At 59.2% G+C, this 27,584-nt stretch overlaps 1 protein-coding gene across 2 annotated transcripts in view; it reads left to right on the forward strand.

The window, feature by feature from the left end:
• CYTH1 (cytohesin 1) overlaps positions 1-27,584 on the forward strand; it is a 121,611-nt gene that overhangs the window by 63,512 nt on the left and 30,515 nt on the right. The window contains exons 2-10 of one of the 2 annotated variants that reach the window (XM_062216412.1): positions 4,802-4,884; positions 6,210-6,274; positions 11,568-11,634; positions 11,868-11,986; positions 12,952-13,032; positions 13,781-13,893; positions 15,169-15,317; positions 15,677-15,789; positions 21,641-21,719. In XM_062216412.1, coding sequence (XP_062072396.1) covers positions 4,802-4,884; positions 6,210-6,274; positions 11,568-11,634; positions 11,868-11,986; positions 12,952-13,032; positions 13,781-13,893; positions 15,169-15,317; positions 15,677-15,789; positions 21,641-21,719 — 869 coding nt within the window. The remainder of the gene's footprint in view (positions 1-4,801; positions 4,885-6,209; positions 6,275-11,567; positions 11,635-11,867; positions 11,987-12,951; positions 13,033-13,780; positions 13,894-15,168; positions 15,318-15,676; positions 15,790-21,640; positions 21,720-27,584) is intronic. The other variant, XM_062216411.1, reaches the window with a different exon arrangement.

Raw genomic sequence — 27,584 nt, forward strand, 5'->3', positions numbered from 1 at the left:
GCCTACATGCGAGGTGGCTGGGCTACACTGATTCCTGATGCAGTGGAAGATGAAGTTTAGTTTTTTGTCTTTGGAATGGTTCCTTGCTCACGGGCAACGTGAGTGAACACTTTGAGTTGAAAACCTGGTGTTGTACCGCTAAGTTGCTGGAGAGAAAATACTTTCATTAAAGTGTTTGCTTTTCCTTATCTCAGAGCAGAGCTCGGCCTTGTGGCTAAGGTTGCTGAATGTGAGGTGAGAAGTCACTGAGATCACGTGGTTGGTGTCCGGAGGCCGGACCAGAGGTCACCTGAATAAGCCTTGCCTCACTGCAGGCTGGGTAGCGTCTCCTGTCTGGCTTCAAGGGCGCAGCAAGCCCATCTTGATGGGAACCACAGATGGACAGTTTTGGTGCTTGGTTTTCGGAGGCCTTAGTGCACACGCATGTTTATTTTATTCTGATTAGGGAAGGGCCTTGAGGGCAGATGGGTGTTTCCTTTGCGAGAGCGAGTTCTCTGTCACTTGTCCCCTTCACGGTTCCCTGGTCTTCCACAGTCACCTTGTGTTCCCCCCATAATCTGCTTCCTACCAGGTGGCTCTGTATTCCCAGCTCCCTCTCACTCGTGCTGCAGGCCTGGCCATCTGGAAGGGTGACTGTGAACCCGTGACGGGCTGAGTGTGGACTCACTCTGGGCCTGCGCTGGTCTGGCAGGCCGGGAGCCTTTGCTTTAGGGTGGTGGGCCAGAGCCCGCTCTACTGTAGGCGGACACCAAGTGTCCCGGACATAGACGATGCTCCACGCTGGGCACCAGCTCCCAGCGCTAGCTGCTCACCTACCAGTTCTTTCAGGTTTGCCTGGAGCTAAATATGTGTATGAAACCCTTAGTGTGGCAGGCCCAGGGCCGGGCACCCAGAGCGTAACAGTGCTGTGGGCGTGCAAGGCTGCTGCCCTGCCGAGTCCACGTCCCAGAAGCTGTGAGAGCGTTTCCTTTGCTTCCTCCGTCCTGCGGGTTGGCTGACGTCTGTCGACGGCCCTGCTCCCCTTCCCTTCACTGTCGTGGGGGTGCGGTTTTTACTCCTGCTCTGTTTAAAGGCAGCGGCCTGGACGTGGAAGAGCGGAAATACATTTTGCGTTTATAATACAGAAATTAGATTGTGGCCGTCTAGGAAACCGTCGTGTGCGAACACCAACCCAGAATGGTTCACTTGTAATTTAGAATGATGTTTTTGGAAAATGGTTTCCGGGTGCAGCAGTGCCGAGATACGAATGTCTGTTCGTAATGGATCTGTTTTTCATTGATCCCACTTTAACGACCTTCAGTTGAGTCTTGCCTCTGCTTGGATAGTCACTAATGGCCTGATTGGGCCAGCTCAGTGCCTTCTAAATCAAATCCCAACTATTGATGACCTCATAACTACCTGTTATTAAAAAAAATCAACTGCTGCTTCAGAATTCAAAACCGTGTGGTATGTGACCAAGTCTGACTTGTAGACCCCAGGACGTCCGTTTTCCCAAAGGCGTCCTCTGGGTTTCGTGGATCAGAAACTCTCCGGTCTGTGAGGCCCAGCACGGCTGGCCGGCCCACCTCCCCGGGCTTTTCTCTAGAACGGATGTGGTGTGTCTGCGGCAGTGAGCGGCTTGCCTCGGGCCTCGCCTTCCCCTGGAAGCCTGTTGAGTCGGTGGGCTGCTGGAGTCCGCGGAGTGGCGGGCTCTCAGCCTCCGGGGGGGGGGGGGGGGGCGTTTCCAGACCGGAGGACTTGTGCGTTAGGCAGGCTGTGCCACAGTGCGAGCATGAGCCAGGGGATGACAGAAGATGTCCGCGCGTTTCACGTGATGAGGAGGAGGTTGGGTCATGGTGGAAAGTGTGCTTGTATCTGGATCACGGAGAAGCTTAGATCCTGTGTAGAGAAGGATGGAGAAAGGCTGTGTAAAAAAAAATAAAAATTGGATGGGGCTGGTGCTGTGGCGTTCCGGCTGCTCCACTTCCCATCCAGCTCTCTGCTGTGGCCTGGGAAAGCAGTAGAGGATGGCCCAAGTGCTTGGACCCCTGCACCTGCGTGAGAGACCTGGAGGAAGCTCCTGGCTTCTGATCAGGCCCAGCCCCAGCTGTTGTGGCCACCTGTGGTGGGAACCAGTGGAGGACCGACCCCTCTCTCCACCTTTCCTCCTGTAACGCTGCCTTTCAAGTAAACAAGTGGTTGAGCCCCCACCTGTGATGCCAGCCTTGGTTCTGTGTCCCAGCTGCTCCACTTCGGATCCAGCGTTCCCCTGACGTGGGCCGTCTTCTTCTGCTATCCCAGGCCACAGCAGAGAGCTGGACAGGAAGAGGAGCAGCCGGGCCAGGACCCGGTGCCCGTGGAGGATGCCGGTGCTGCAGGAGGTGTGACCTGTGCCTCGGCCTGGCCCGAGTACCAGGACGGAGTCCTGGCCCCTCGCTTCCCGTCCAGCTCTCTGCTGACACACCTGAGGGACAGCTGATGACGGCTTGAGAGCCTGGAAGACTTGCAGGCTCCTGGCTTTGGCCTGGCCCTGACCCGTCTGGCTGTTGGAACCACCTGGGGAGTGAGCTAGCGGATGGAAAATGTCCATCTCTCCCTCTGTCATTCTGCCTTACAAGTAAACAGTAAATATTTTTCAGAAAAGGAAAATAATGACCGGTTCCAGCGCCTGCAGCGCACCCGGGCTTCCCTGCGGCCTGTGTTTTCTCTCTCGCTTTCTTCCGTTATTTTGGGAAGTACTGGGGGGCGTGCCGTTCTGCGTGTGCCGGGGGTTGTCTCAGCGCCATAGCAGAAAGGGCCTGGCGTCCGCGTCTGCGCTGCTGAGGTGTCCTGGCCACCCCTCGGCGGTCAGTTACCGGGCTTTGTCAGCGCATGGTCAGTTAAAATGCTACATTTAGTTAGCAGGTGTTATCAGTACAGGATCAGATACAGTGTTAGGAGAGATGTTTTCTTCTCTTTTCGGAGGCAAGTCCGTATTTTGCACATATGATGTGCCTCACAGGGCCACACAGGCACCGTGTACTCAGATTTCTGCTTAGCATCACCCTTCCTCCTCCTGTGTCGTGGCGAGAGCAGGAGCCAGCATTTTGTGTCCCACTGAGCACGGGCGGGGTTCTAGGCGCTTCGAGTACCCCCTTAGCCAAGGTGTTTTTTGTTTTTTTGACAGAATGGACAGAGAGAGAGAGACAGAAAGGTCTTCCTTTGGCGTTGGTTCATCCTCCAATGGCTGCTGCTGCGGCCGGCGCACCGCGCTGATCCGATGGCAGGAGCCAGGTGCTTCTCTTGGTCTCCCATGCGGGTGCAGGGCCCAAGCACTTGGGCCATCCTCCACTGCACTCCCGGGCCACAGCAGAGAGCTGGCCTGGAAGAGGAGCAACCGGGACAGAATCCGGCGCCCAGACCGGGACTAGAACCCGGGGTGCCGGCGCCGCAGGTGGAGGATTAGCCTAGTGAGCCGCGGCGCCGGCCTCCAAGGCTTTGCTTCCCACAGGCTCAGTTTCCGTGTCACCTGCATCCCAGAATTATTAAGTGGAAAACCCCAGTTGCTAAGTTAGAGTGGGCAGTGTAACGAGGTCTCCCACGGTGCCTCAGTCCCCTCAGTCCCTCCGTTCGTGCACCCCTGCCCATGAACTTGTGAGGGAGGAAGCGGTTACATTAGCTTTGCTCTTCGGCCTCAGGCTGCCCACGTCGGGCCACGGTGTGTGAAAAGTGCTTCATCAAGATAGGAGAGGCGTTCAGGGTGTGTGTGCGGGTTCTGTCTGCGGTTCCCCTGCGGCTGAGAGGGGACGCTGCCCTGTTGCCTATCACCCCCGCAGAGCCTGGAGTGGCCCAGAGACCAACACTCGCCCAGAGTCACCTGTTGTGGCGTCCGGTGGGACTGGGGCTGGGGCTCCAGCCAGGGTGCCGTGCCCGTGCGTCTCGGGTGCTCCCGTGGCTTCCTGCAGCTCCTCAGAAGGGCAGCTCCAGGGCGTGCGTGGCTGAGGGGTGAGGCATGGCACGGCTGGGCCGAGCGCCGGTAGAACTGTGGTCTGGGGGTTACAGGGCCTTGTTTGGGGAAGTACACCCTTAAAAACCTGAACAACACAGAAGGCCGGAGAGAGGAAGCCCTGCAGTGCCAGCCTCGGCGTTAGGCATCGCCTCACTCGGGCGTATATCCTATTACTCTTACTCTGTTACCACTACTACTGTTCTTACGAGAGACAGCTCCCACCCTGGATCCACTCCCTGTGAATGCCCACAGCGGCCAAGACCGGAGCCAAGAACTCGGGCTGGGTCTCCCACGCGGGTGACCAGAGCTCAATTCCGTAGCCACCGCGAGAGCTGGAGATGGAAGCCAGACTCCAGTGTGCGATGGGGACATCTTGAGTTCTAGTTTTAAGCCCCTCCCTGCATCCTTACTCTGCACATACAAAATCTCCTCCACCCCGTCACCCCCCACAAGTGGCCCCAAAGCACTCTCCCTCCTGCTGCTTCTGGGGGCCTGGGGTTGGGGTTCACCTCCCTGAGGCAGCGCAGTTCCATTACTGACCACCAGGGGGCAAGGCCCAGAGCGGCACTCAGCAGCTGGGACGCAGGCGCCAGCCCCCCTGGTAACCTGGGGTCTCCTGGGCCTGGCTTGCCCCTCTGAGGGCTCCTCCCTCAGGGCGCATGCGTGCTGTGAGGCCTCCTGCTCAGAAAGCTGAAGTGTGGAGCCACGGCTGTCCCCGCCGAGCTCACCGAAGCCGGCATCTCCACTTCCTGGCGGCGTCCCCGGGTGGAATCTGGAGTCTGTGATGTTGGTGACGTGAGCGCGCTCTCAGTGTCGTTCCCTGCTTCCTCCTAGTGCCCAGTGACCTGACCGCAGAGGAGCGGCAAGAACTGGAGAACATACGGCGGAGGAAACAGGAGCTGCTGGCTGACATTCAGGTAGGAGAGCAGCACGTGTGCACAGGCGTGTCCTCACAGCCCTGTGTGTGCAGGCGTGTCCTCACTGCCCCATGTGTGCAGGCGTGTCCTCACAGCCCCGTGTGTGCAGGTGTGTCACAGCCCCGTGTGCGCAGGTATGTTCTCACTGCCCCGTGTGTGCAGGCGTGTCCTCACTGCCCCGTGTGTGCGGGCATGTCCTCAGAGCCCCGCGTGTGCAGGCGTGTCCTCAGAGCCCCGTGTGTGCAGGCGTGTCCTCAGAGCCCCGTGTGTGCAGGCGTGTCCTCACTGCCCCGTGTGTGCAGGCGTGTCCTCAGAGCCCCGTGTGTGTAGGCGTGTCCTCACTGCCCCGTGTGTGCAGGCGTGTCCTCACAGCCCCGTGTGTGCAGGTGTGTCACAGCCCCATGTGTGCAGGCATGTTCTCACTGCCCCATGTGTGCAGGCGTGTCCTCACTGCCCCGTGTGTGCGGGCGTGTCCTCACTGCCCCGTGTGTGCGGGCGTGTCCTCACTGTCCCGTTGTGTGCAGGCGTGTCACTGCCCCGTGTGTGCAGGCGTGTCCTCACTGCCCCGTGTGTGCGGGCGTGTCCTCACTGTCCCGTGTGTGCAGGCGTGTCACTGCCCCGTGTGTGCAGGCGTGTCACTGCCCCGTGTGTGCAGGCGTGTCCTCACTGCCCCGTGTGTGCGGGCGTGTCCTCACTGTCCCGTGTGTGCAGGCGTGTCACTGTCCCGTGTGTGCAGGCGTGTCCTCAGAGCCCCGTGTGTGCAGGCGTGTCACAGCCCCGCGTGTGCAGGTTCTCCTTGAGCGTCATTTTTGGACACACTTCTCTGTTCTGGCTGTGGGTCTGTACTCCTGCCTCACTGTCAGATGCTGGGAAGGCCAGCAGGTGCTGCCTTCAGTCCCCATTCCCTGTGGGAATCCGTCCGTTCTGAGGCCGAGCTGGCGTGGGGAGAGGGAGAGATAGGCACGCCCTGGGCCAGCCGCAGGGCGCGGTGTTGGCCCCACACGGCCGTGCTGGCCCAGCGGCTGGGCCTCGGGTGCCCGGGTTTGTCTCGGGACGGCTTCATCAGGCTGCCGTTTGGTGAGGTGCAGCTTTGTTCCGGAGCCTGCACTGACCGCCCCGAGCCGCCGTTCTCAGGGCAGTGAGCGTCTCAGGCCCTGGACTCCGAGGTCGGGAGCCGTCTTCCCACCCTCGTTCCCCTGTGTTGCTCACCGTCGTGGGAATGTGTGCTCCCCGTGTGCTCTCTGCCTCATCTCATTGGCTCCATCTGGTTTCATTTGGGCCGGAGGGAGGCTTCCTCCCTGCTGACCCCTGGCTGTCTTCCACAGAGGCTGAAGGATGAGATAGCAGAAGTAGCTAATGAGATTGAACACCTGGGGTCCACGGAGGAGAGGTGAGTCTGCCCCCGGCTCCGGCTGTGGCACATCGGGGGAGGGGCTTCCGGCTCCCACGAGCACGCGCGTGCCGGCTTCCACCACGGAGGCCCTCGGGGCAGCGATTTTCTGCTGCAAAGGTGGACCTAGAGGACTCCCAGGGTCCCGGAGCGCTCCATTGCTCCTGAATCTGTGTGTGAGCGGTTGTTCCTTCCCTCCGTGGTCCCTGTGCCCAGAGTTTCTGTCTTCGCTGTGTACAGAGGAGAACAAGGGCGGCAGTGCCCAGCTGCGTCCGAGTGTAGTTGCCCCTGCAGGACACATCAGGGAAGGCACTGTGGAGATGAAGTCGCGGTGTGACACCACAGGGAGTGTGTGTGTGTGCGTGCGTGTGTGAGTGTGTGCATGTGAATGAGTGTGCATACGTGTGTGAGTGTGGGTGTGCATGCGTGTGCACGAGTGCGTGTGCGCGCACGTGAGTGTGCGAGTGGGTGTGCGCGCGTGTGTGAGTGTGCGAGTGGGTGTGTGCGCGCGTGAGTGTGCAAGTGGGTGCACGCGCATGTGTGAGTGTGCGAGTGTGGGTGTGTGCACGTGTGAGTGTGCGAGTGGGTGTGCGCGCGTGTGAGTGTGCGAGTGTGGGTGCGCGCGTGTGTGTGCACATGTGTGTGCGTTTCAATTACATGAAACACCGGAGACTTTGCGAGCTGACTTTGGGGGGTTCCCAGACCATCCCTTAACTGCTGACACAGTAGATGGGCTGTTCCCAGCGCTCTGTGTCTGCGCTCCGGCCTTAGTCTTCCTGGCTGGCTGCATAAGACCGTTTGATTTGTCATCTTGGCCCTGCGCTGGCGCTGCCCTGGGGTTGACGAAGCTGCCCGGGCCTCAGAAAGCAGCCGGCTCGCACCTCCAGGCTTTGTGTTTGTGTTGTGAGTGTGCTGTTCGGGTGTCGGCTGTCTCACTTTCCGTCTAAAAAATCATTGCTTAAAAGAAATGGATAACTTGGAGTTAATAAAAATTTAAAATATCTGTTCTTGCAAAAGATAAATGTTAAAAGCAACGAATAGGCAAGCCATGATTAAGAGAAAATATTTTTTAAAGATTTGTTTGTTTATTTGAAAGGCAGAGTTACACAGAGAGACAGAGAGAGAGAGAGAGAGAGAGAGACAGAGAGAGAGAGAGAGAGAGAGAGAGAGGGGTCTTCCATCCACTGGTTCACTTCCCAGTTGGCCAAAACGGCCAGAGCTGTGCAGATCCAAAGCCAAGAACCAGGAGCTTCTTCTGGGTCTCCCACGCGGGTGCAGGGGCCCAAGGACCTGGCTCGTCTTCTCCTGCTTTCCCAGGCCACAGCAGAGAGCTGGATCGGAAGTAGAGCAGCCGGGACTGCAGCCAGTGCCCCTATGGGATGCCATCACTGCAGGTGGTGGCTTTACCTGCTACGCCACAGCGCCGGCCCCTAGGAGAAATATTTGTAATATATATACCAAAAAAAATACACACACAGTATCACATCACATATAATTTAAATTAATAAATAAGACGGCCCAACTTTAAAAATGGGCACAAAGGCTTGAGCAGACCCTTGACAGAGGAAGCTGCATGGATGGCGGACACAGGAATGCCCAGCACCGTCACCAGCGAGGAACCAGCGCCCCCACGAGATGCCCCTCGCCGCGCGGTGACGCCGCAGTTGTAAGACGGCCGGTGCCTGGTGCTGACAGGTGCTGGAGAGACTAAAGCGGCGTAGCTGTTCAGGGCAAACAGTTGTTTTTCAAAAAAAAAAAATTATATGAAAGGCAGACTTAGAGAGGGAGAGAGACATCTCCTGTCCACTACTTCCCTCCCCAAATGACCACAATGGCGGGGCTGGGCCAGGCCAAAGCAGCAGCCCAAACACTTGGGCCATCGTTGGCTGCTTTCCCCAGCAGATGAGCAGGGAGCGGGATCGGAAGTGCAGTGAGCAGGACTTGAACCAGTGTTCCTGTGGATGCTGGTGTCTAGGTGGTGGCTTAACCTCCTCGCCACAAACCCAGCCCCAGAAAGAGGTTTCTCAGCATGTTCGACACACTCACACTGTGACCCAGCAGCTGAACGCCCGGGGCTTCCCCGAGAGGAACGAGAACACGTCCACAAAGGTTTGTGCAGAGCGAGTTCTTGCCGAAAGTGGCCAGTAGGGGAGTGGGTGGCGCGGGGTATCACAGTGAGGAGGAGTGGGCTGCCGGTGGGCCACGGCGCCTGCGAGCCTCACAGGCACCGCGCCGAGTGACAGCCGCCGTCGGCACCGTGCACTGCCGCTCCCGAGGCTCTGGACAGGAGACTGGGCGCGACGGTGGCGGTCCCGCAGCGGCTGGCTCTGAGGGTGGGCCCGGAGGGCGCTCAGCGGAGGACGTTCAGTGTGAATCACAGCCGTGTTACAGGGGCGTGTCCTCGTCAAAACACGTCGAAGTGAGCCCCGTGTGCCCTGAAAAGTACGCCTCGATTTTGAAAAGGCAAAAATAAGGCTTTTTTTTTTAAAACTGATTATGAGGTAATACGCATTTAATGCAGAAAATAGGTAAAATAAAGCAAAGTATGAAGAAATCAGATTTCGCGGCCAGCGCCGCGGCTCACTAGGCTAATCCTCTGCCTGTGGCGCCATCACACCGGGTTCTGTCCCAGTTGCCCCTCTTCCAGTGCAGCTCTCTGCTGTGGCCCAGGAGGGCAGTGGAGGATGGCCCAAGTGCTTGGGCCCTGCACCCGCATGGGAGACCAGGAGAAGCACCTGGCTGCTGGCTTTGGATCGGTGCAGCGCGCCGGCCTAGCTGCCATTTGGGGGTGAACCAACGGAAGGAAGACCTTTCTCTCTGTTTCTCACTGTCTAACTTTGCCTGTCAGAAAAAAAAAAAAAAAAGCGGATTTGGCGCAGTCACTCGCCTCCTTTCTGGTGTCTTGGAATCTGCACACACGTTCTCAGAATCCACTGCGCGTTTGCTTGGTCAGGTCTCTGTCCCAGAGACCCCGGGAGTGGGAGTGACGGCCTCCGACAGCCTCGCCTGGTGGTCTTGTGCACGTCGATGACCCACCAGCCGCATCTGAGGATGGGCGTCCCGGAGCAGGAGTCTAGTTATCTGCTCACTTTTAAACATTTTGCTTTTATCAGAGAGAACTCCCATCCATGGGTTTACCCCGACTGCCCACAGGAGCCAGAGGCTGATGCTGGCCCGGGTCTCCCACGTGGGTGGCAGGGAGCCGGGCACTTGGGCCGTCGCTGCCTCCCGGAGTCTGCATTAGCAGGCTGGACTCGGGCCAGAGCTGGGCATGGGGCCTCGTCGTCAGGGCCGGGGGCAGGGCTCTGCTGACTGGCCGCTTAACTCCAGGCCGAAGGCCGCCCGTTGGTTTTTAGTTTAGAACTTAGAGGGCTTGTCCAGGATTGAACTCCCGAACGGGGCTGCTCTGAGCTTCCTGATGGACTTGCTCCTCAAGCAGCTTCCGTTCCTTCTGACTTGCACATTTTCAAAGACCCGATGCCGACATCTTGTAGAATCTTATAGAAATGACCCAGATGCTGTTCAATCACACGGAGATTGTCTGCTCACGCACTGGACACGTGGAGCTGTCTGGAAGGTCAGCTCAGGTCACCGCGGTGAGGCAGGAGCCGTGGGACTGGCGCTTTGTTCTGGAGACCCGTCAGGGGCCGACCCCAGGAGAAGCTGGCGAAAGCCGCTCGGAGAGGCCGCCCCTGCAGGCCTGTCTTCGTCACGCTGCCCTCAGGGAGTGGCGCAGCAGGCTTTTCCTGTGACATTGGGAAATGCAGATCAGAGTAAAAAAGTTCTGGTGTCAGCATTGTGGTGAAGCCGATAAAGCCGAGCTGACATCTCATGGGTGCCGGTTTTGTGTCCTGGCTGCTCTACTGCCGATCCAGCTCTCTGCTGTGGCCTGAGAGAGAACATGGCCCAAGTCCTTGGGCCCCTGCACCCGTGTGGGAGACCCAGACGAAGCGCCTGGCTCCTGGCTTCAGCCTGAAGCAGCCCTGGCTGTTGGCGCCACCTGGGGAGTGAACCAGTGGGTGGAAGATTGCTCTCTGTCTCTCCCTCCCTCTCTGTAGTGCTTTGAAATAAATGAATCTTTAGAAAAATTGTTAGATGACCATTTAAATTAAATTGGACTTTCTACATATCTGAACACCGCGCCTCGTTCTAGCTGCGCGTGCACGGGGTGTTCCGGTGAGGTTTCCCAGGCAGCAGTTTGCAGGGAAAGGACCTGCTGTTCTCACTCCCTCATCCCCCATCTGCACCCCTAAACGGCTGCCCCAGCCGGGGCTGGGCCAGGCCTGCAGCCGGAGCCAGGAGCTGCAGCCCAGGTCTGCCACGCAGGGGCAGCCATCAGCTGCCTCTCCAGGCACGTTGGCAGGAAGCTGGTCAGAAACGGAGCAGTCGGGACTCAGACAGGCACTGCGGTGTGGGGTGCTGGTGTCGCAAACACTGGCCCGCCCCAGCCCTGCACGGTGGCCCTGCAGAGCTCTGTGCAGTGCAGGAAACCAGGCACGAGAACCCCAGTGCTGTGGGAGTCTACTTAGATCCCTGGAGACAGAGGTGGGTGGCTGGCTGCCGAGGGGCGGGGTTAACTGGAAGTGGGCGTGAGGCATTCTGTTGGGGTGGTGAAAATTCTGTAAAATCGGATTATCGTGATGACTGCACAGCTGGGAAGTTTCTCAGAATCACTCACGTTGCACTTAAAATGGGGCTATTGTAAGAAAAATCACGCGGGGCTGGTGCTACAGCACAGCGGGTTAAAGTCCTAGCCTGCAGCACCGGCATCCCATATGGGCACCGGTTCAAGTCCCGGCTGCTCCTCTTCCGATCCAGCTCCCTGCTCACAGCCTGGGAAAGCAGTGGAAGATGGCCCAAGTGCTTGGGCCCCTGCACCCACATGGGAGACCTGGGAGAAGCTCCTGGTTCCTGGCTTCAGCCTGGCCCAGCTCCACCTGCTGTGCCCATTTGGGGAGTGAACCAACTGATGAAAGATCTCTCTTTGTTTCTCTGTATCTCTATAAATACATAAATCTTAAAAAAATCATGTTTTTAAAAAAACCACTGATGTTGGGTGAAAGAATAAGTGAGCATGGAGCTGGGGGCAGGGTTCCAATTGGACACTCGGAGTGTGACCAGATGGAAGGCATCTCCCCTCCAGCACCAGTCACTCTGCCTTCTAAATAAATCCGTCTTTTTAAGAACTCCCTATACCCGTGCGTGCGTGCGTGCGTGCGTGCGGGGATTCTGTTGGGGTTCCAGAGCCTCCCGGGTGCCTGGAGTCCTGATGGCTGTGGTGATTGTCTTACAGGAAAAACATGCAGAGGAACAAACAGGTAGCCATGGGCAGGAAAAAATTTAACATGGACCCTAAAAAGGTGAGTAAAAGGGAAGTGACGGCGTCCACAGCGTTCGGGTGGGGTTTTCCGCAGCGCTCGCATGGGCTCACGTAGAGCATAAGTGAGCCAAGAGGGAGCGGGCGCAGTGCAAGCCCTTGTTCCTGAGCTGCGACCCGCCAGACCTCCTGTGTCTGCTGCCCACCCTGTGTTCGGGCGCCCGCACCACGTCCCCCTCTTTCCAGCCGTTGGGACACGCTTGTCGTCTTTTCCAGGGGATCCAGTTCCTGATCGAGAGCGACCTGCTGAAGAACTCGTGCGAAGACCTCGCGCAGTTCCTGTACAAGGGCGAAGGGCTCAACAAGACGGCCATCGGCGACTACCTGGGGGAGAGGTCAGTCTCGGACACGTGGGTGCTGCGAAGGCCAGGGAGGAGTGAGGTCAAGAAACCAACTCCGCCGGGCCGCTGCTGTGGGGCAGCGGGTAAAGCCACCATCTGCAACGCCAGTGTCCCATGTGGGCACCAGTTTGAGCCCTGGTTGTTCTACTTGGCAGTCCAGCTCCCTGCTAATGCACCTGGGAGAGCAGCAGAAGATGGCCCACGTGCTTGGGCCCCTGCACCCATGTGAGAGACATGGAAGAAGCTCCTGGCTCCTGGCTTCAGATTGGCCCAGCTCTGGCCGTTGCAGCCATCTGGGGAATGAACCAGAGGATAGAAGACCTCTCTCTCTCTCTCTCTCTCTCTCTCTCTCTCTCTCTCTAACTCTAACTCCGCCTTTCAAATACATAAATAAATGTTTACAATTTAAAAAACCCCAACTCCCAAGTGCTTCAAGTTCTGGGAGAGATTTTTAAGAATTATTTAGTTATTTACTTTCACTGTAATTTGAAAGACAGAGCTCTCCCAACCTCTGATTCGCTCCCCAAATGCCTGCACATCCTAGGGCTGGATCAGGCTGAAGCCGGGAGTCCAGAACCCAGTCTGGATCCCCGGCGTGGGTGGCAAGGACCGAACACCTGAGCCATCATCTTCCCAGAGTGCGCACTGGTGGGAGCTGGAATCGGAAGTGGAGCGGGCCGTGAAGCCCAGCACTGCGACGCGGGATGCAGGCGCCCCCGGTGGTGGCCTAACCATTGCACCAAGAAGCCTCCCTGGGAGCGAGTGTTCCCAGTGCAGAGGGCCGGCTTGTCCGCAGGACAGTCGCTGCTCTGTCCAGAGCAGGAGGACACTTGCTTGTTCAGTCAGCAAACAGCCAGCCCGGGCTTCTTCCCGACAGTGTGGCCACGAGACCCCGGCCGGGGCTCTCAGCGGGGATGTCTGACTTCTGTGTTTCCCCCGTCCGTGTCTTCTCTTGGCAGAGATGAGTTTAACATCCAGGTTCTTCACGCATTCGTGGAGCTGCATGAGTTCACGGATCTGAACCTGGTGCAGGCGCTACGGTGAGTGCTGCCAGGGCGAGGGGCGGGCCCTCGGCCATGTGTCTGTGCTGTGTGCTGTTTGGTTGAAATGATCTCTTTGGAAATTATTTTAAAATAATGCCTTGAAGAATTTTAAAGGAAAGCAGCCAGTCTTCCTGTAGCTGAAAGTGAGATAGGTCCAGAAGCAGCTTCTGCAGCGCCCCGGGGCCTCACATCTCGGAAACGGGTGAAAACGCGACATCTTGAAGTCTGCAGTGTAGGACACCCTTTCATTTCCTGCTCTTGTGCATTGCATTTCTTCCTAGAAAGAAAAAAAGAAACCTTATTTATTTATTTTTTTTTTACTAAACTGAGCCTTCCTCCTCGGCGGCCTCGTCGTCTGTGGACAACGCCGTCTTGTGCTGTCCGTTAGACAGGTTTCTGTCTGCCGTGGCCTCTCTCTGACGTAAAGGGAGCAGCTCTGAGAGCTGTGGTTTCCTCTTCTCCTGCCGCGCTGCCTGGTTTTCTGGAAACTGGAGTTTGTTTAAAATCAGCACCGTCTGTGTTTCAGTTCTGCATTGTTTTAGGAGGAGAGCCGTGCTGTGGAATAGGAAAATCTTCACTTTCCCTCAGTCCTGTACCTTTGATGATGTACCGGTGGTCTGGGTGGCGAGTCTGGGGAGAGTCGCTGTAACGGGGCTGAAGGCCGGGTCTCTGCCTGTCCCTGGATACTGAGTTCCGGGAGAAGTAAGCTGTCTCCAACCTGCACCCGCCCTCCCTTCACCCTCAGGCAGTTCCTGTGGAGCTTCCGGCTCCCTGGAGAGGCCCAGAAGATCGACCGGATGATGGAGGCCTTTGCGCAGCGGTACTGCCAGTGCAACCCCGGGGTGTTCCAGTCCACGGGTGAGTGAGGAGATTCGACCAGCGTAGGATGGTAACCTCTGCAACACCAGGGCTGGGACCCATGCACACTCCGCAGTGTTTATGACAGTAAAAGGTCGGAACTAATCCAAAACCCCCACAGTAAGCACTAGGAATATAATTTGTAGTAGCTCAGAACTATGAAACACAAGACTATAAAGAATCTTTTTTGTAACATTTATTTTATATGTTTGAAAGACTTTCAGAGAGGGAGAGGGAGAGCGAGGTCTTCTATCCTCTGGTTCCCTCCCCAAATAGTTGCAATGACGAGCTGAGCTGATTCGAAGCCAGGAGCCAGGAGCTTCTTCCAGTTTCCCCACACAGGTGCAGGGGCACAAGCACTTAGCCATCTTCTACTGCTTTCCTAGGCCATAGCAGGAGGCTGGATTGGAAGTGGAGCAGCCGGGACTCAAACCGGCACCCATATGGGATGCCGGCACTGTAGGCCGCCAGTACTTTAACCCACTGCACCACAGCACCAGCCCCGCTATTAAAAATCTTGTGAAGAGTTTTTATGTCACGGGCCAATGATAAGATGAGCAGAAGTGCATGTGTGTGTCTGATTGCAGTGTCAGTGCAGTGTGTGTCTGTGAGGCGCTTTTCTGATTTCGGACACACAGGCGCATTTATGTAGAAGGAATAAAGCAAAACAAGTAAACAGTGGAAGCTTAGGTAATTTGTATTTTCTTTTTAGTTTTTTAAAAGATTTATTTATTTCTTTGAAAGGCAGAGTTACAGAGAGAGAGGAAGAGACAGAGACAGAGAGAGAGAAATCTTCCATCCACTGGTTCACTCCCCAAATAGCTGCAAAGGAGCCTGTTTGAAGTCAAAGTCTGGAGCTTCATCTGGGTCTTCTGTGTGGGTGCAGGGGCCCAAGGACTTGGGCCATTGTCCACTGCTTTCCCAGGCCATACCAGGGAGCTGGGTCAGAAGTGGAGCAGCCGGGACTCAAACTGGTGCCCATGTGGGATGCCGGCACTGCAGACGGCGGCTTTACCCGTACACCGCAGTGCTGGCCCCAGTTACACTGTTTTTGGGATTGTTTACAACATACTCTCATTCTGAGTGAGCTCCTTTGAGACTAGTGTTTTCTGTACTTTCGGAGGGTGCAGCCCAGAGCTGCCCCACGCGTGATTCCTCTACCTGTGAGCGCAGCCTTTGATCCCCCGTTTCCCCTGGCTGTTCTCTCGCTTCTGGGAGGGGTGTGTCTGTGCACTTAGAGCACACCACAGCGCCCCGCTTCTGTCTCGTCTTCAGATACTTGTTACGTCCTCTCCTTTGCCATCATCATGTTGAACACCAGCTTGCACAACCCCAACGTCAAAGATAAGCCCACTGTGGAGAGGTTCATTGCCATGAACCGCGGCATCAACGACGGAGGCGACCTGCCCGAGGAGCTGCTCCGGGTGAGCCCCGGGGTGGCCTTGGTGTCGGTTGAGGGAGCCCCTGGGATTTAGATTTAGCAAGGGCCTGCGCTTCCAGTTACTCAACTGTGTGACTTCCTCAAGAAATGGGTAGCGGGGCCCAGCTAAGGAATTGGGAAGGGGCAGTGGTTTGGTATGGCTTCCTGATCACCCCCGGACGTCTGTGTCTGTCTCGTCACGGGAGCTGCCGGAGGCAGACCTGGCCACGTCCTTCTGCTCGCGGAAGCTGGCAGAGTCGTGGCTCACTGGAGGCCACGCTCAGTGCTGATGGAGGGAGTGACGAGGAAGGGAGGAAGAGAGATTCCTGGAGTCAGAGACATGCAATGTCGTCTTCTATCCAGAATCTGTATGAGAGCATAAAAAACGAACCCTTTAAAATCCCAGAGGACGATGGGAATGACCTCACTCACACTTTCTTCAATCCAGACCGGGAAGGCTGGCTGCTGAAGCTTGGTGAGTTGTCTCTCTGGGCTGGGTGCCTAGGCAGGGACTAAGAAGGGGAGGCCGTGTGCACACACAGGGAGGAGCGAGGCTCTGTGCACACACACAATGGGGAGAGGCCGTGTGCACACATGGGGAGGGGGGAGGCTGTGTGCACACACATGATGGAGGGACACTGTGCACACATGATGGGGGAGGCTGTGTGCACACACATGGTGGAGGGGCACTGTGCACACATGATGGGGGAGGCTGTGTGCACACACGTGATGGAGGCTTGTGGACATGGTGGGGGGAGGCCGTGTGCACACACACGATGAGGGGAGGCTGTGCACACACACAATGGGGGAGAGGCCGTGTGCACACACGGGGAGGGGGGAGGCTGTGTGCACACACATGATGGAGGGGCACTGTGCACACACATGATGGGGGAGGCCATGTGCACACATGATGGGGGAGGCCGTGTGCACACAGATGATGGGGGAGGCTGTGTGCACGTGGTGGGGAGAGGCTGTGTGCACATGGTAGGGGGAGGCTGTGTGCACACACATGGTGGGGGGACACTGTGTGCACACACGATGGGGGAAGCCATGTGCACACACACGATTGGGGAGGCCGTGTGCACACACACGATGAGGGGAGGCTGTGCACACACAATGGGGGAGGTCGGGTCATGGGGTGTTCTGCAGAGTCACTGGAAGTCTGTGTTCCTGTGGTTCCTGTGGTACACCAGGACTACTGTGGATGGACAGGCCCCCTAATTCTCGCGGCGTGTCTGCTCCACGTGTCCACTGAGAATCCGTGTCCCGGTTCTGTTTCAAGGCAGCTCCTTGAGGACATAGCGTCCTCTTGCTGCTGCCTTGACCGTTGGGGGTGCCCAGCCGCGTCCGTCCTCCCACCCCGTCACACAGACCCGTACCTGGCGCTCCTGGCTCCACCCCGTGCATCCTCACTCCCTCCTGCCTCTGCTCCCACAGGCAGCGTGCATGGCAAGCCTCGAGCCTGGCTGCAGCTCGGCCCCCAGCACTCCTCCTCGTCCTCGGGCGGTGGTTCTCCCCCTTCCTTTCCAGTCCAAATCAGCTGCATCGATGATTTTTGTTCATTCAGAAATGTTTACAATGTGCTCCTCTCCCCTGCTAAAAGTGAGCGTGGATCACGGAGACTTGGGGTCGTGGCTTGCCGGGAAGGCAGCAGTCACCCAGAGGGAGAGAGGGGTTGGCAGGACTTTGATGCGCCTGCTTGCACGGGTGGCTCTCTCACTGATGGTCTCAGAGCGCAGCTCCGGACTCTGTCCAGGCTGCTGGGCACTGAGAGCGCACTTCCCTGGGTCCTGCCCTGGCCTCCGACAAGTTGGGTCCCCACACAGGCAGGGGCGTGTGTAGACCGACGCCCCTCTGCCATCTCGGCTCCTGGCCCCGGTGAGGAGGAGCCATTCCTGTCAGCACCACGGATGCCGCTGGCAAGGCGGAAGCGGAGTCCGATCCCTGACCAGTCAGACAGTCCTGCGTCCTTGTGTGATGGGTGGCGACTGCGTTCCTAGGCTCCCCTCTCAGCACCACTCCACCGAGGGGACCTTCCCTTTCCTCTTTCCTTGGCCACCGCCGCATTTGTCTTCAGGCCAGCAGAATCTGACATGAAGGTTCTGACCTTACTCAGGCCACAGGCGCCCTCTGCCGCACCCTTCACCCTGCGGGAAATGTTCATGATGTGTCCCAGTTTGGATTTACTCTCCTGGAGTGAAAGCTGTTTGAATGCTAACGCCCTGTTAGCTTTGACAGCCCAGACGCTAAGATTAGAACAGGACAAAGATTATCTTGGTTTTTGCACCAGGATGGCATGCAAATGCATGAGCCTTCCCATATTTTTAAAAAGAAAAAAACATTAACCAAATTTGGGACTCTTTTAGGCAACTGCATTACTTTTTCTAACCCTCCACCAAACCCTTCGAATGCCGAGTATTATGTTTTTGTTGTAGCACACGCGGAATCCCTGTGTCTGTGCGGCAGAAGGCAGGACTTCCTGCCGCCCCAGCCGTCCGTACCTGTGTGTGCACATAGCCGTGAGAGTGTATGCTCCCTATACACACTTGTGTTTTTGTGAGTATGTGTGTGTGCATTCTTACACACACTTAGAAGAGTGACAGCCATCTAGAGAGGCCAAAGTCATCTTCTCTCTTTGCTCTGGATTTTAAGTTTATGAATCCATGTTGGCTTTCTAAGAACTGGCTTGTGGCACCTGTGGGGCCGGATTTTCAGTAGTGGCTCAAATCATGCCCTGAGCAGATAGCATGTAGCATAGATGGGCCCCCCGGTTTGCACACCGCGCAGCGGCAGGTGGTCCATGCGTCTAGGATGAGCCCCCCCCTTGCTCACCACACGTGGTCCAGTGCCCACATTTGCAGGCTCAGCTCCCACCCCAGAGAGACATGACTGTGACTGATGTGTTGCACTTGAAGATTAAGGAATTGGGTTTAATTTCTTTGTTTTAATTTTCTTTTCTCCCTCATTTGTATGTTCCCATGATTTGGCTCTCCTTCCTTTCCCCATCTCCAGGAGGTATGTAACCCGCAGCCTGCTCGCTCGCTCTGCCCAGCCACTGTCGCGCCGCAGCCTTCTAGTCTGTTGTTTTTGGTTATTTGTTTTTAATCGCTGGTGGTAGTGTTAACGCTGCTTCTAACTCACTGTACAGTCCCTTGGGAACTGGTCAGGATCAGGGGTTCCGAGCTGTTTCCCGTCTCCCATTTTGGAGGGGTCCATCAGACAGGCAGGGACCGCCAAGCGGGAAAGCAGAGCTCCCAGGGAGCGTGGGGATGCGGGAGCCAGCCAGGGCTTGGTGGACGTGCTCACTGCACTTCCCTTCCGGTCCTGACATCCACGATCCAGGCAGCCAGAGCGATTGCAGGAGGGGAACAGAGGAAGAGGAAGTAGGTGGCAGCTCCCACACGGACGAGCAAGCTAGGAGCAGGTTCAGGACCTTCGCCTGTCCGTGAGAAGGGGAAATGGTGTTCCCTAAGCCCAAAATGATGGCAAGCGAAGTTAAAAAACCAGAAAACCCCAGCTGCTGTCCTGGATGCGACACGGTGGCAGTCGGGAGGCCGTCCAGGGCCCCTGGGTCACGTCCTCGGCGTCCGCCGTCTATCTGCTGACTGGGGAGAAGGCGCTCTTCTCAGCCAGCGCGGCCCAGGCTCGTGCCTCAGCGTGACTGGAGCAGAGCTTGCCCTACAGGGATAAGCCCAGCACGGACGGTGTCTGGAGGCCCACTCTGGGGACCTGTCGGGTGTTGACTCCAGGGGCCCAGCAGGGTGAGCTCAGGAGTAGCCGAGCCACGCGGGGGGGGGGGGTGGTCCTGTGAGTTCCACAGGGACTGTCCCAGGCGCACATCGGTCTGTCTGCTTGTTTTGTGTGTTTTTCTTCCCACGTGGAGCTGTGGCGTCCGCCTCGTGCAGAGAGCTCTGGGACCCAAGTTGTCCGGAAGAAATAACCAAGCTTTTGCCATCAGGCACAGATTTTTTTTTTCCCCAGCTTTGCTTTTTCTCTTTGATTTCCTTCCATCTCGTTCCTTTGGCATCTGACATGCTTTCCCATGATCTCCTGCGTCCCGAGGGTGCCCCAGGGTGGTGTCCTGTGGTGCAGTCCGTGGGACCGGCGGCCGAGGACCCTGAGCTGGAGGGAGGGGCTCCAGTGCGAACTGCACCTGCGTCCCTTGCTCCTCCTTGTTTGTTTGGGCTCCTCCCAGCCTGTTCCTGGCTTGCCCATGCATGCTGTCTCATCCAGCAGTGGGTTTTCCTTAGTTCATGCCTTATAGCCTTGGGGACCAGAGGCGGGTGCTCACGTACAACCCCCACGTCGCCGTGAGTCTCACGCGGCTCCATACCAGTGCAGGACGGGCTGGGCACGTGGCAACTCTGTCTCATCACCACAGGATGTGTTGTGTAGAGCCTGAGCGGTGCACGATCAGCCACTGAGCACCCCGAGAGCTGAGGTGCCCAGGCAGAGCCGCAGACAGCTCGGAAGTCCACGGTGCTTACTCCGTGGCTGCCAGGGCCTGCGCCAGGCATTTCCACCCCACAGCACAGTCTGCAGGCCCCTCGCAGGCAGAGCCCGGCAGCTGGCCTTTGTCCCTACAAATCCATTCTGTTCTTTGTGAGCCGTTTGTGATGAGGGCCTGAGAAGACAGGATTCGGGGCGCCTACACACTGGCCCCCAGTCCTTTGTATGGGAATCGAACAAGGGCTGCTCTGTGTCTTACGTCTCAGCAAAAAGCAGGGCATAAGAAGTGTAGAGTGGGGAGGCCTTGGGGGGACGTGGGTGCAGGGTGAGGGGCCCTTAGGGGGATGTGGGTGCAGGGTGAGGGGCCCTTAGGGGAGACATGGCTACAGTGGGGGCCTTTAGGGGGACATGGGTACAGTGGGGATCCTTAGGGGTGATGTGGGTACATGTGGGTACAGGGTGAGGGGCCCTTAGGGGGGACATGGGTACAGGGTGAGGGGTTCTTAGGGGGACACGGGTGCAGGGTAAGGGGCCCTTAGGGGAGACATGGGTACAGTGGGGAGGCCTTGGGGGGACGTGGGTACAGGGTGAGGGGCCCTTAGGGGGACGTGGGTGCAGGGTGAGGGGCCCTTAGGGGAGACATGGGTGCAGGGGGAGGGGCCCTTAGGGGAGACATGGCTACAGTGGGGGCCTTTAGGGGGATGTGGGTACAGTGGGGATCCTTAGGGGTGATGTGGGTACAGGGTGAGGGACCCTTAGGGGGACGTGGGTACATGGTGAGGGGCCCTTAGGGGGACGTGGGTGCAGGGTGAGGGGCCCTTAGGGGGATGTGGGTACAGTGGGGATCCTTAGGGGAGACATGGCTACAGTGGGGGCCTTTAGGGGGACGTGGGTACAGTGGGGATCCTTAGGGGGCACGTGGGTAGAGTTGGGGGCCTTAGGAGGGACGTGGCTCGTGATCAGACAGATCTTACCTGGCGCGGGGTAAGCAGAGGAAGGAGGCTCCTTGTCCGACGTGAGAGCAGGTGTGGCTCAGCCCAGAGAGGTCGGGGTTCATCTGTTCTTCCTCCCTGAGGACTCGTCTCAGCACTCGGGGCCCTGGGAATCATGAGAAGGGCCGAGGGGGCTTCGTCAGCTCTGCCCATGCCCCGCGGCCACCTCTGCTGAGCGGCCTCTGTTCCAAGGCCGAGGTGGTGGGCCCAGAGGGGCAGGGACTTGGGAGCTGACGCCCCGTACACGGCCGTTCTACCTTGGTGGAGTCGCCCTGGGGATTCGCAGCCAGGGCTCTGGGCACGAGCCCAGAGGCGGGGAGCAGCGTAGGGCTCCCCCACAGCAGGGAGGAGGGGTAGGGCCACAACGCAGGGATTTGCTGCCGCGTTCCAGGGAAGCGGTGCGTCTGGCTGTGAAGGGCTGTGGCGTCTCGCCACCGTCGCCTCCCTCTAGTCACTTAGCTGGGGCTCCTTGTGCGCCCAGCTGGCAGTCAGTGGCAGCCTAGCCTGCAGCAGGGCCGACTCCCCCCCCACTCCCCCGGTTCTCCGCTCACGTCCCCCACACAGGCCTCCTGCTGAGCTTCCCCAGCCCAGGCAGTTTGGCGTGTGCTTGTGCGTGTGGTGGCCGCCCCGGGTTTCTCTCCCCAGACCCACGCTCCCGTCCTGCTGTCCTGGACACGCTTGCTCTGCTTGCGCCCACACTCGCTCTGTGCGAGCCGCTCTGTCGTGGCTGTGTCTTGTCACTGGTGTGGATCCTGCCATGGTCCGAGTGTTCTGACGCCCCGCCCCCTGCCCGCCTCACTCACCCCCAGAGGAGAGAGCTCTGTGTGTCGGGGACTCGCACTCGCCTGCCTGTCTCTTGTCGAATGCGCGTCTCTTCTTGCTCGGCAGGTGGCAGGGTCAAGACTTGGAAGAGACGCTGGTTCATCCTGACGGACAACTGCCTTTACTACTTCGAATACACCACGGTGAGCATCCGCCGCGTGGCCTCGGGGGCAGCAGGGGTCGTCCTTCTGTGTCTCGGGGGTCGGGGCTAGCTGAAGCCACGCGGGAAGAACCCTGGTGGCCCTCCGAGTGGGGGGTTCTAGAGAGGACGTGCAGCACCTGGCCGAGGGACGTGTGGCCGAGTAGGACCCAGTTCTGGGGACAGCAGACGCCTGGCCCGGAGAGAGGAGCCTCGGGAATGCTGAGAGGAGGGGTGAGAAAAACAAAAGGATGGAGGTTTTTCTGGGGTAGCAGATATGCTAAAGGGTTTGATTCAGAAGAAGCCCAAGGGGTAAAATACAAGAGGAAAAGACCGGAAAGTGAAATGGGAAAAGTTAACTTGAGATCATTTGGAATTTTAAGAAACTTACATTTTCTTATTTATTTATTTTTTAAATATTTATTTGTTTGAAAGAGAGAGAGGGTGAGACAGACAGAAAGAGAAAGAGAATTTCCACCCGCTGGTTCACCCGCCAGATGGCCACAACGGCCAGGGCTGGGCCAGGCGGGAGCCAGGAAGCCAGGAGCTTCATCCGGGTCTCCCATGTGGGTGCAGGGGCCCTAGCACTTGAGGTGTCTTCCACTGCTTTCCCAGGCCATTAGCAGGGAGCTGGGTCAGACATGGAGCAGCCGGGACTCGAACCGGCTTACAACTGCAGGTCTGTAATCAGAGCCTGTGAGGACAGAAGTCCCCAGTGCAGCTCTCTCCAGAGCTCCCTCCCGCAGAGGGGCCACCCCGCAGACCCGGCCGTTCCCGTGAGCGCTGCCGGGGCTCCTGTGCCGGCAGCTCGGGGGCGGCCAAGTGCAGAGGCTGCTGCTGGCGGACTGCAGCTCCTCCAGACAGGCGTGCTCGGCTCTCGTTCTCCAGCCTGGGGGGGAAGTATCTTTCCTGGTCAGTGTTAGGCAAAAACAGTCACTCCCGGCCTGTGTGTGTCAGCTTGCTGCGGGCCGGGGCACAAGTGCACCCGTGGCCTGTTGCTGCTCGCGGGAGGATGCAGCCGCGAGCCCCCACGGGCAGAGGCTGGCCGTGGCACCGTGCGGCCGTGAGCCCCCATGGGCAGAGTGGCTGGCCGTGGCACTGTGCGGCCGTGAGCCCCCATGGGCAGAGTGGCTGGCCGTGGCACCGTGCAGCCGCGAGCCCCCACGGGCAGAGGCTGGCCGTGGCACCGTGCGGCCGTGAGCCCCCACGGGCAGAGGCTGGCCGTGGCACCGTGCGGCCGCGAGCCCCCACGGGCAGAGGCTGGCCGTGGCACCGTGCGGCCGCGAGCCCCCACGGGGAGAGGCTGGCCGTGGCACCGTGCGGCCGCGAGCCCCCACGGGGAGAGGCTGGCCGTGGCACCGTGAGGCCGCGAGCCCCCACGGGGAGAGGCTGGCCGTGGCACCGTGCGGCCGCGAGCCCCCACGGGGAGAGGCTGGCCGTGGCACCGTGAGGCCGCGAGCCCCCACGGGGAGAGGCTGGCCGTGGCACCGTGCGGCCGTGAGCCCCCACGGGGAGAGGCTGGCCGTGGCACTGTGAGGCCGCGAGCCCCCACGGGGAGAGGCTGGCCGTGGCACCGTGTGGCAGTGAGCCCCCACGGGCAGAGTGGCTGGCCGTGGCACCGTGTGGCCGTGAGCCCCCACGGGCAGAGGCTGGCCGTGGCACCGTGTGGCCGTGAGCCCCCACGGGGAGAGGCTGGCTGTGGCACCGTGTGGCCGTGAGCCCCCACGGGGAGAGGCTGGCCGTGGCACCGTGCGGCCGTGAGCCCCCATGGGCAGAGTGGCTGGCCGTGGCATGGCGCGGGGATCAGCTGCAGAACAGCACCAGCTTGTAGTTAGAGTGCGCGTGCTGACGGCGTGCTGCGCGGTGTGCTGTCAGGTGGTTTCCGAGGGAATTGTGTGTGCGCTGTCAGAGCTCAGGCCGCGGACCCTCTGCAGCTGGCAGTGCCTTCATGCCATCAGTCTCTTCAGACGTGAGGCGAACATGCCTCAGTGCACAAAGCGGTAAAAAGGAAGCTTCTCCCTGCTTCCCCCCCAGTGCCACGAGAACCGCCCGGTGCGCTCTCGTCTGTCTGTCCACTGTCTCGCCCCAGTATCCACGTCTGAGGGTCTCACTCTCTGAGTGCGCAGGGAGAGACAGAGAGACTCCCATCCGACGGTTCTCTCCACATGCTCACAGCAGCAGCAGGCAGGGCGGGACCAGGTCAGAGCCAGGAGCCAGGAGCTCCGAGCGGAGCCGGGGCTTGAACCCAGCGCACTGATGGGAGGCTACTGCCCCCAGATGGTTCTGAACGGGTCAGGGTGACCGACCAGGGCTTCCAGTTACCTGGCAGAGAATGGTAAAACGTGGGGACACAGAGCAGCCACACACGGAGGGCGTGACCCATCCCAGAGGCTCCGGCAGGTGCAGTGAGGAGAGAAGCAGTAGCTGGGAGCAGAAGGGGGCTGACCATTCGGGGACTGGTGTGGACGGGGCCCGGCAGCCTCCCCGGGACCCTGGGTGTGGGAGAAGGCAGCTGGGGGCTGACCATTCGGGCCCTGGTGTGGACGGGGCCCGGCAGCCTCCCCGGGGCCCTGGGTGTGGGAGAAGGCAGCTGGGGGCTGACCATTCGGGCCCTGGTGTGGACGGGGCCCAGCAGCCTCCCCGGGGCCCTGGGTGTGGGAGAAGGCAGCTGGGGTGGGGTGGGTAGAGGCTGTGGCTTGTTATTTCTCTGTCCATCCTCTGTGATCGGGGAGTACCGAGGCTGTAGCTGGCTAGGAACTGGTGTCACAGGGCAAGTGAGTCAGGACTCTTCCTGTGGCACAGGGGAAGCTCCGAGAGTGTGTGTTCAGTTGGGGAAACTCTGGGAGCCTCCCAAGAGCGCCGCCCCCTCCTCAGATGGATGGAGTGAACCCTGGCCTTCGAACGTTCACGATCCCGCAGACGAGTGCCGCCTCCACTCGCCGTTCCCTTATGAGACTGGAGAAACTGCTAGAACACAAAACACCGCCTGTACGCAGCTGAGTGCGTAGAGTGTGCAGGTGGGCCGAAGACTCGAGTGGCAGAGTCGGGACTCGGGGTTCCCAGAGGGGGAGGCCTCAGACGTGAATCAAGTGAGAACCCAAACTGTGTACTTAAAACATAACCGAGTAATTGTAGATTACAGCGATAACAAGGGGGAGACGCGGAGGCGTGCGGCAGAGTAGCTGACGATGTCGTCACTGCCCGGAGGGACGGCCTGAGCCAGGCTCAGAGGTCATGTCTGATAGGACGAGCAGGACACAGGTAGGAGCCACAGGCACGGAGGACGAGGGGTGGTCCCGTCCCGGGACCTCTGCCGCCTGCAGAGCAGACAGGCCGTGGCGGAGGGAAGGGACCCTGGGTCCGCGAGCCCAAGCGGCGCTCGGGAAGTATCCCAGGGCTTAGTTCTGCTAGGCCCGAGCCCGGGATGAGCGTCGTACCCAGTTGGGAGAAGCAGGTCGCCCCCGCAGTTTTCGGGAGCAGAGGTTAGTGGGTGAGGGTCTGCGGTTCTGGAGGGAGGGGTGGCACAGCCGTGCCATCCAAGGCGGTGAAGCGGAGCGCCTCGCTCCCCTTGCGCAAGCTGCTGGAAGCACTATCAGATTGGCACCGCAGTGCGTTGGGAAGAGGACGGCCCAAGCTCGCGAGGCTCTTCTGGAGCCCTTTGTTCTAAAGTTGATGAGGCCACCTTGGGAATCCCGCTCGTAGAAGTGTGGGCTCTGAAGCGCAGGGCTGGGTGTTTTCTCAGCCGTGGTAGAATGGGAAGACTTCGCACCTGGGGTCTTTTCTGCACTGTCTTGAGTTTCTTATGATGAGCAAATACGATTCTTTACAAAACAATGTCAGTTGTTCTTAAAGAAAAATAAAAAGCCAACGATGTCCCCTCCGTGGGGGCAGTTATGGGCAGAGGCGCTGGTGTGGGGTGCACTGCCCGTCCCTGGGCTGGGCCTCCCGCTGAAGCTCCAGGACGAGGGTCCTCAGCCCTGGTGACACAGGACCTCCGCGTGCAGCTCTGCGGATCAGTGGCTGTCACCGCAGGCCTTGGCGGTGGAGCGGGAGTGGCACTGGGCTCTCTGCTGGTCTGCCCCAGCGATTCAGAGGGTCTCCTTGGGGGCCAGCCTCCACTCCAGACTGAAGAGCACCGGGAGAGCACGCCTCAGGGCCGAGGGAGCCCGGCGTGCCAGGCCCACGAGGTGGAGTGTAATGAAGTCACGTCCTCATTGAGCTCCACACTGTGATAGCTCTTAGCCTGCGCACCCACTGTCTCCACGCAGGAATCCTCAGAGTTCAGGGTCCAGAAAGCCCGAGAAACGAGAGTGAAGAAGGTGGAAGCCAGGCCCAGGGAACCGACTGAGCTGTTTAGGAACCGGGTCAGCGCCTCCTCGCCGCTGCCCCTGCAGCCCCCAGGGGACGGCAACACTGGGCACTTCCGGGCTGACCAGGCGTGGGAGCTTCGTACCCGCCGGATCCTAGGTGAGGGCAGAGTGCCTGCGCCCCTCAGCCCTCAGAGTGCAGCCGGTGCCCGGCCTCAAAGCCCCAGTCAGCTTAGTCCCCTGCTCCTCCAGTCACTCACCCAGAGTCCCTGGTCTCTGAGCAGGCCCCCAGCTGTAGAGCAGGTGGAGACCAGAGCCGCTGGGAGGAGAGAGACTCTGCGGGGGGAGGGAGGCCCCACCCCTACCCCACAGAGGCTGTGAGACAGGAACAGGACCCAGAGCAAAGCCGTCTGGAGCCGCTCTTGGAAGCTAAGAGTGTTAGGAGAAAACGCCAAGAAAATCTCGCGGGAGGACCCAAGGCAGAGGGGTGGGAAATGGCGCGGGGAGAGCTGGTCCAGGAGGCCCAGCGGGCTCAGGAGAGCCAAGATCAGGGAACCGTGGCAGCGCGTTCTCTGTGCTTGGTGCCCTGGGACCGCGCCCACGTCCCGGGGAGTCTCCGGGCTCGGAGACGGCGTGCAAGGCAGGCACAGACAGAGCCCCCGCGTTAGGAGAGCTGAGGCCTGGTGCGCCGGCCTCCGCGTGTGGAGGAGTGATGTTTGCAGCCAAGCCACAGCCAACTGTGAGGAGCACACGGACACAGTGCCGAGCAGGCCGGCCCGCAGTGGCGCTGCCACCCACCCAGCCCGTCTCGGGCGCTGGTGGAGGGTGTGCTTGCCGGGGGCTGCGGAGCAGAGTGGGAAAGGACCGAGGGCGGGCTCGGGGATGGGGAGGGTGCGCCACAGCGTTGCAGCAGGAAGCGAGGCCGGCGCCCGCTCTGGAGCAGGTGCTGCCCGTTCGGGAGAGGCGTCTTCAGGAACCTGAAGGTGGGGTTGGTTCCACGGTGGCGGAGCAAACAGGGAGCTTAGTGCTCTAGCCCGGGAGAAGACAGTTTAAAAAGTGGAGAGCGTGCAGCCTCAGGGAGGTGTGAGGGAGAAAACAGCAGAGGAAACTCTACCGAAATTAGAGGACACAGAGTGCGTGGGCGCCCACAACTTGGGACAGCAGCAGCCGAGAGCCCGCGCACCAGCGCTGGAGAGTGAGGGGAGACCAGACCGCAGCAGCCTGAGCCACTGGTGACAAAGCTGCAGGAGGAGCCCAGAGGGAGCCCAGCTTGGAGCCCCGTGGGGGAAAGTGCACCAGCCAAAGTAGAGGAGAAAGAAAAACAAGACAAAAAAGAGCAGGACGGACACATTTCTCTCTCCCCAGCGTCCTGTGACAAGCCGATAGAGCGGGCGCCCTGGCTGCCCGGTGAGAGACGTTGCTGGGGAATCGGAACTTACACTGAGGACTGCGCAGATCCTTTGTGTGGTCCCCGGCACGGAGCGGACGAATATCGTAGCCACTGGGTAGCGCTCGGGCACAGGTCTCCATTCTCCATCGAGAAGAGCTCAGCTGAGCAGAAT

Source organism: Lepus europaeus, chromosome 18 (genome assembly GCF_033115175.1).
Source record: "Lepus europaeus isolate LE1 chromosome 18, mLepTim1.pri, whole genome shotgun sequence".
In the NCBI taxonomy this organism is placed as follows: domain Eukaryota; kingdom Metazoa; phylum Chordata; class Mammalia; order Lagomorpha; family Leporidae; genus Lepus; species Lepus europaeus.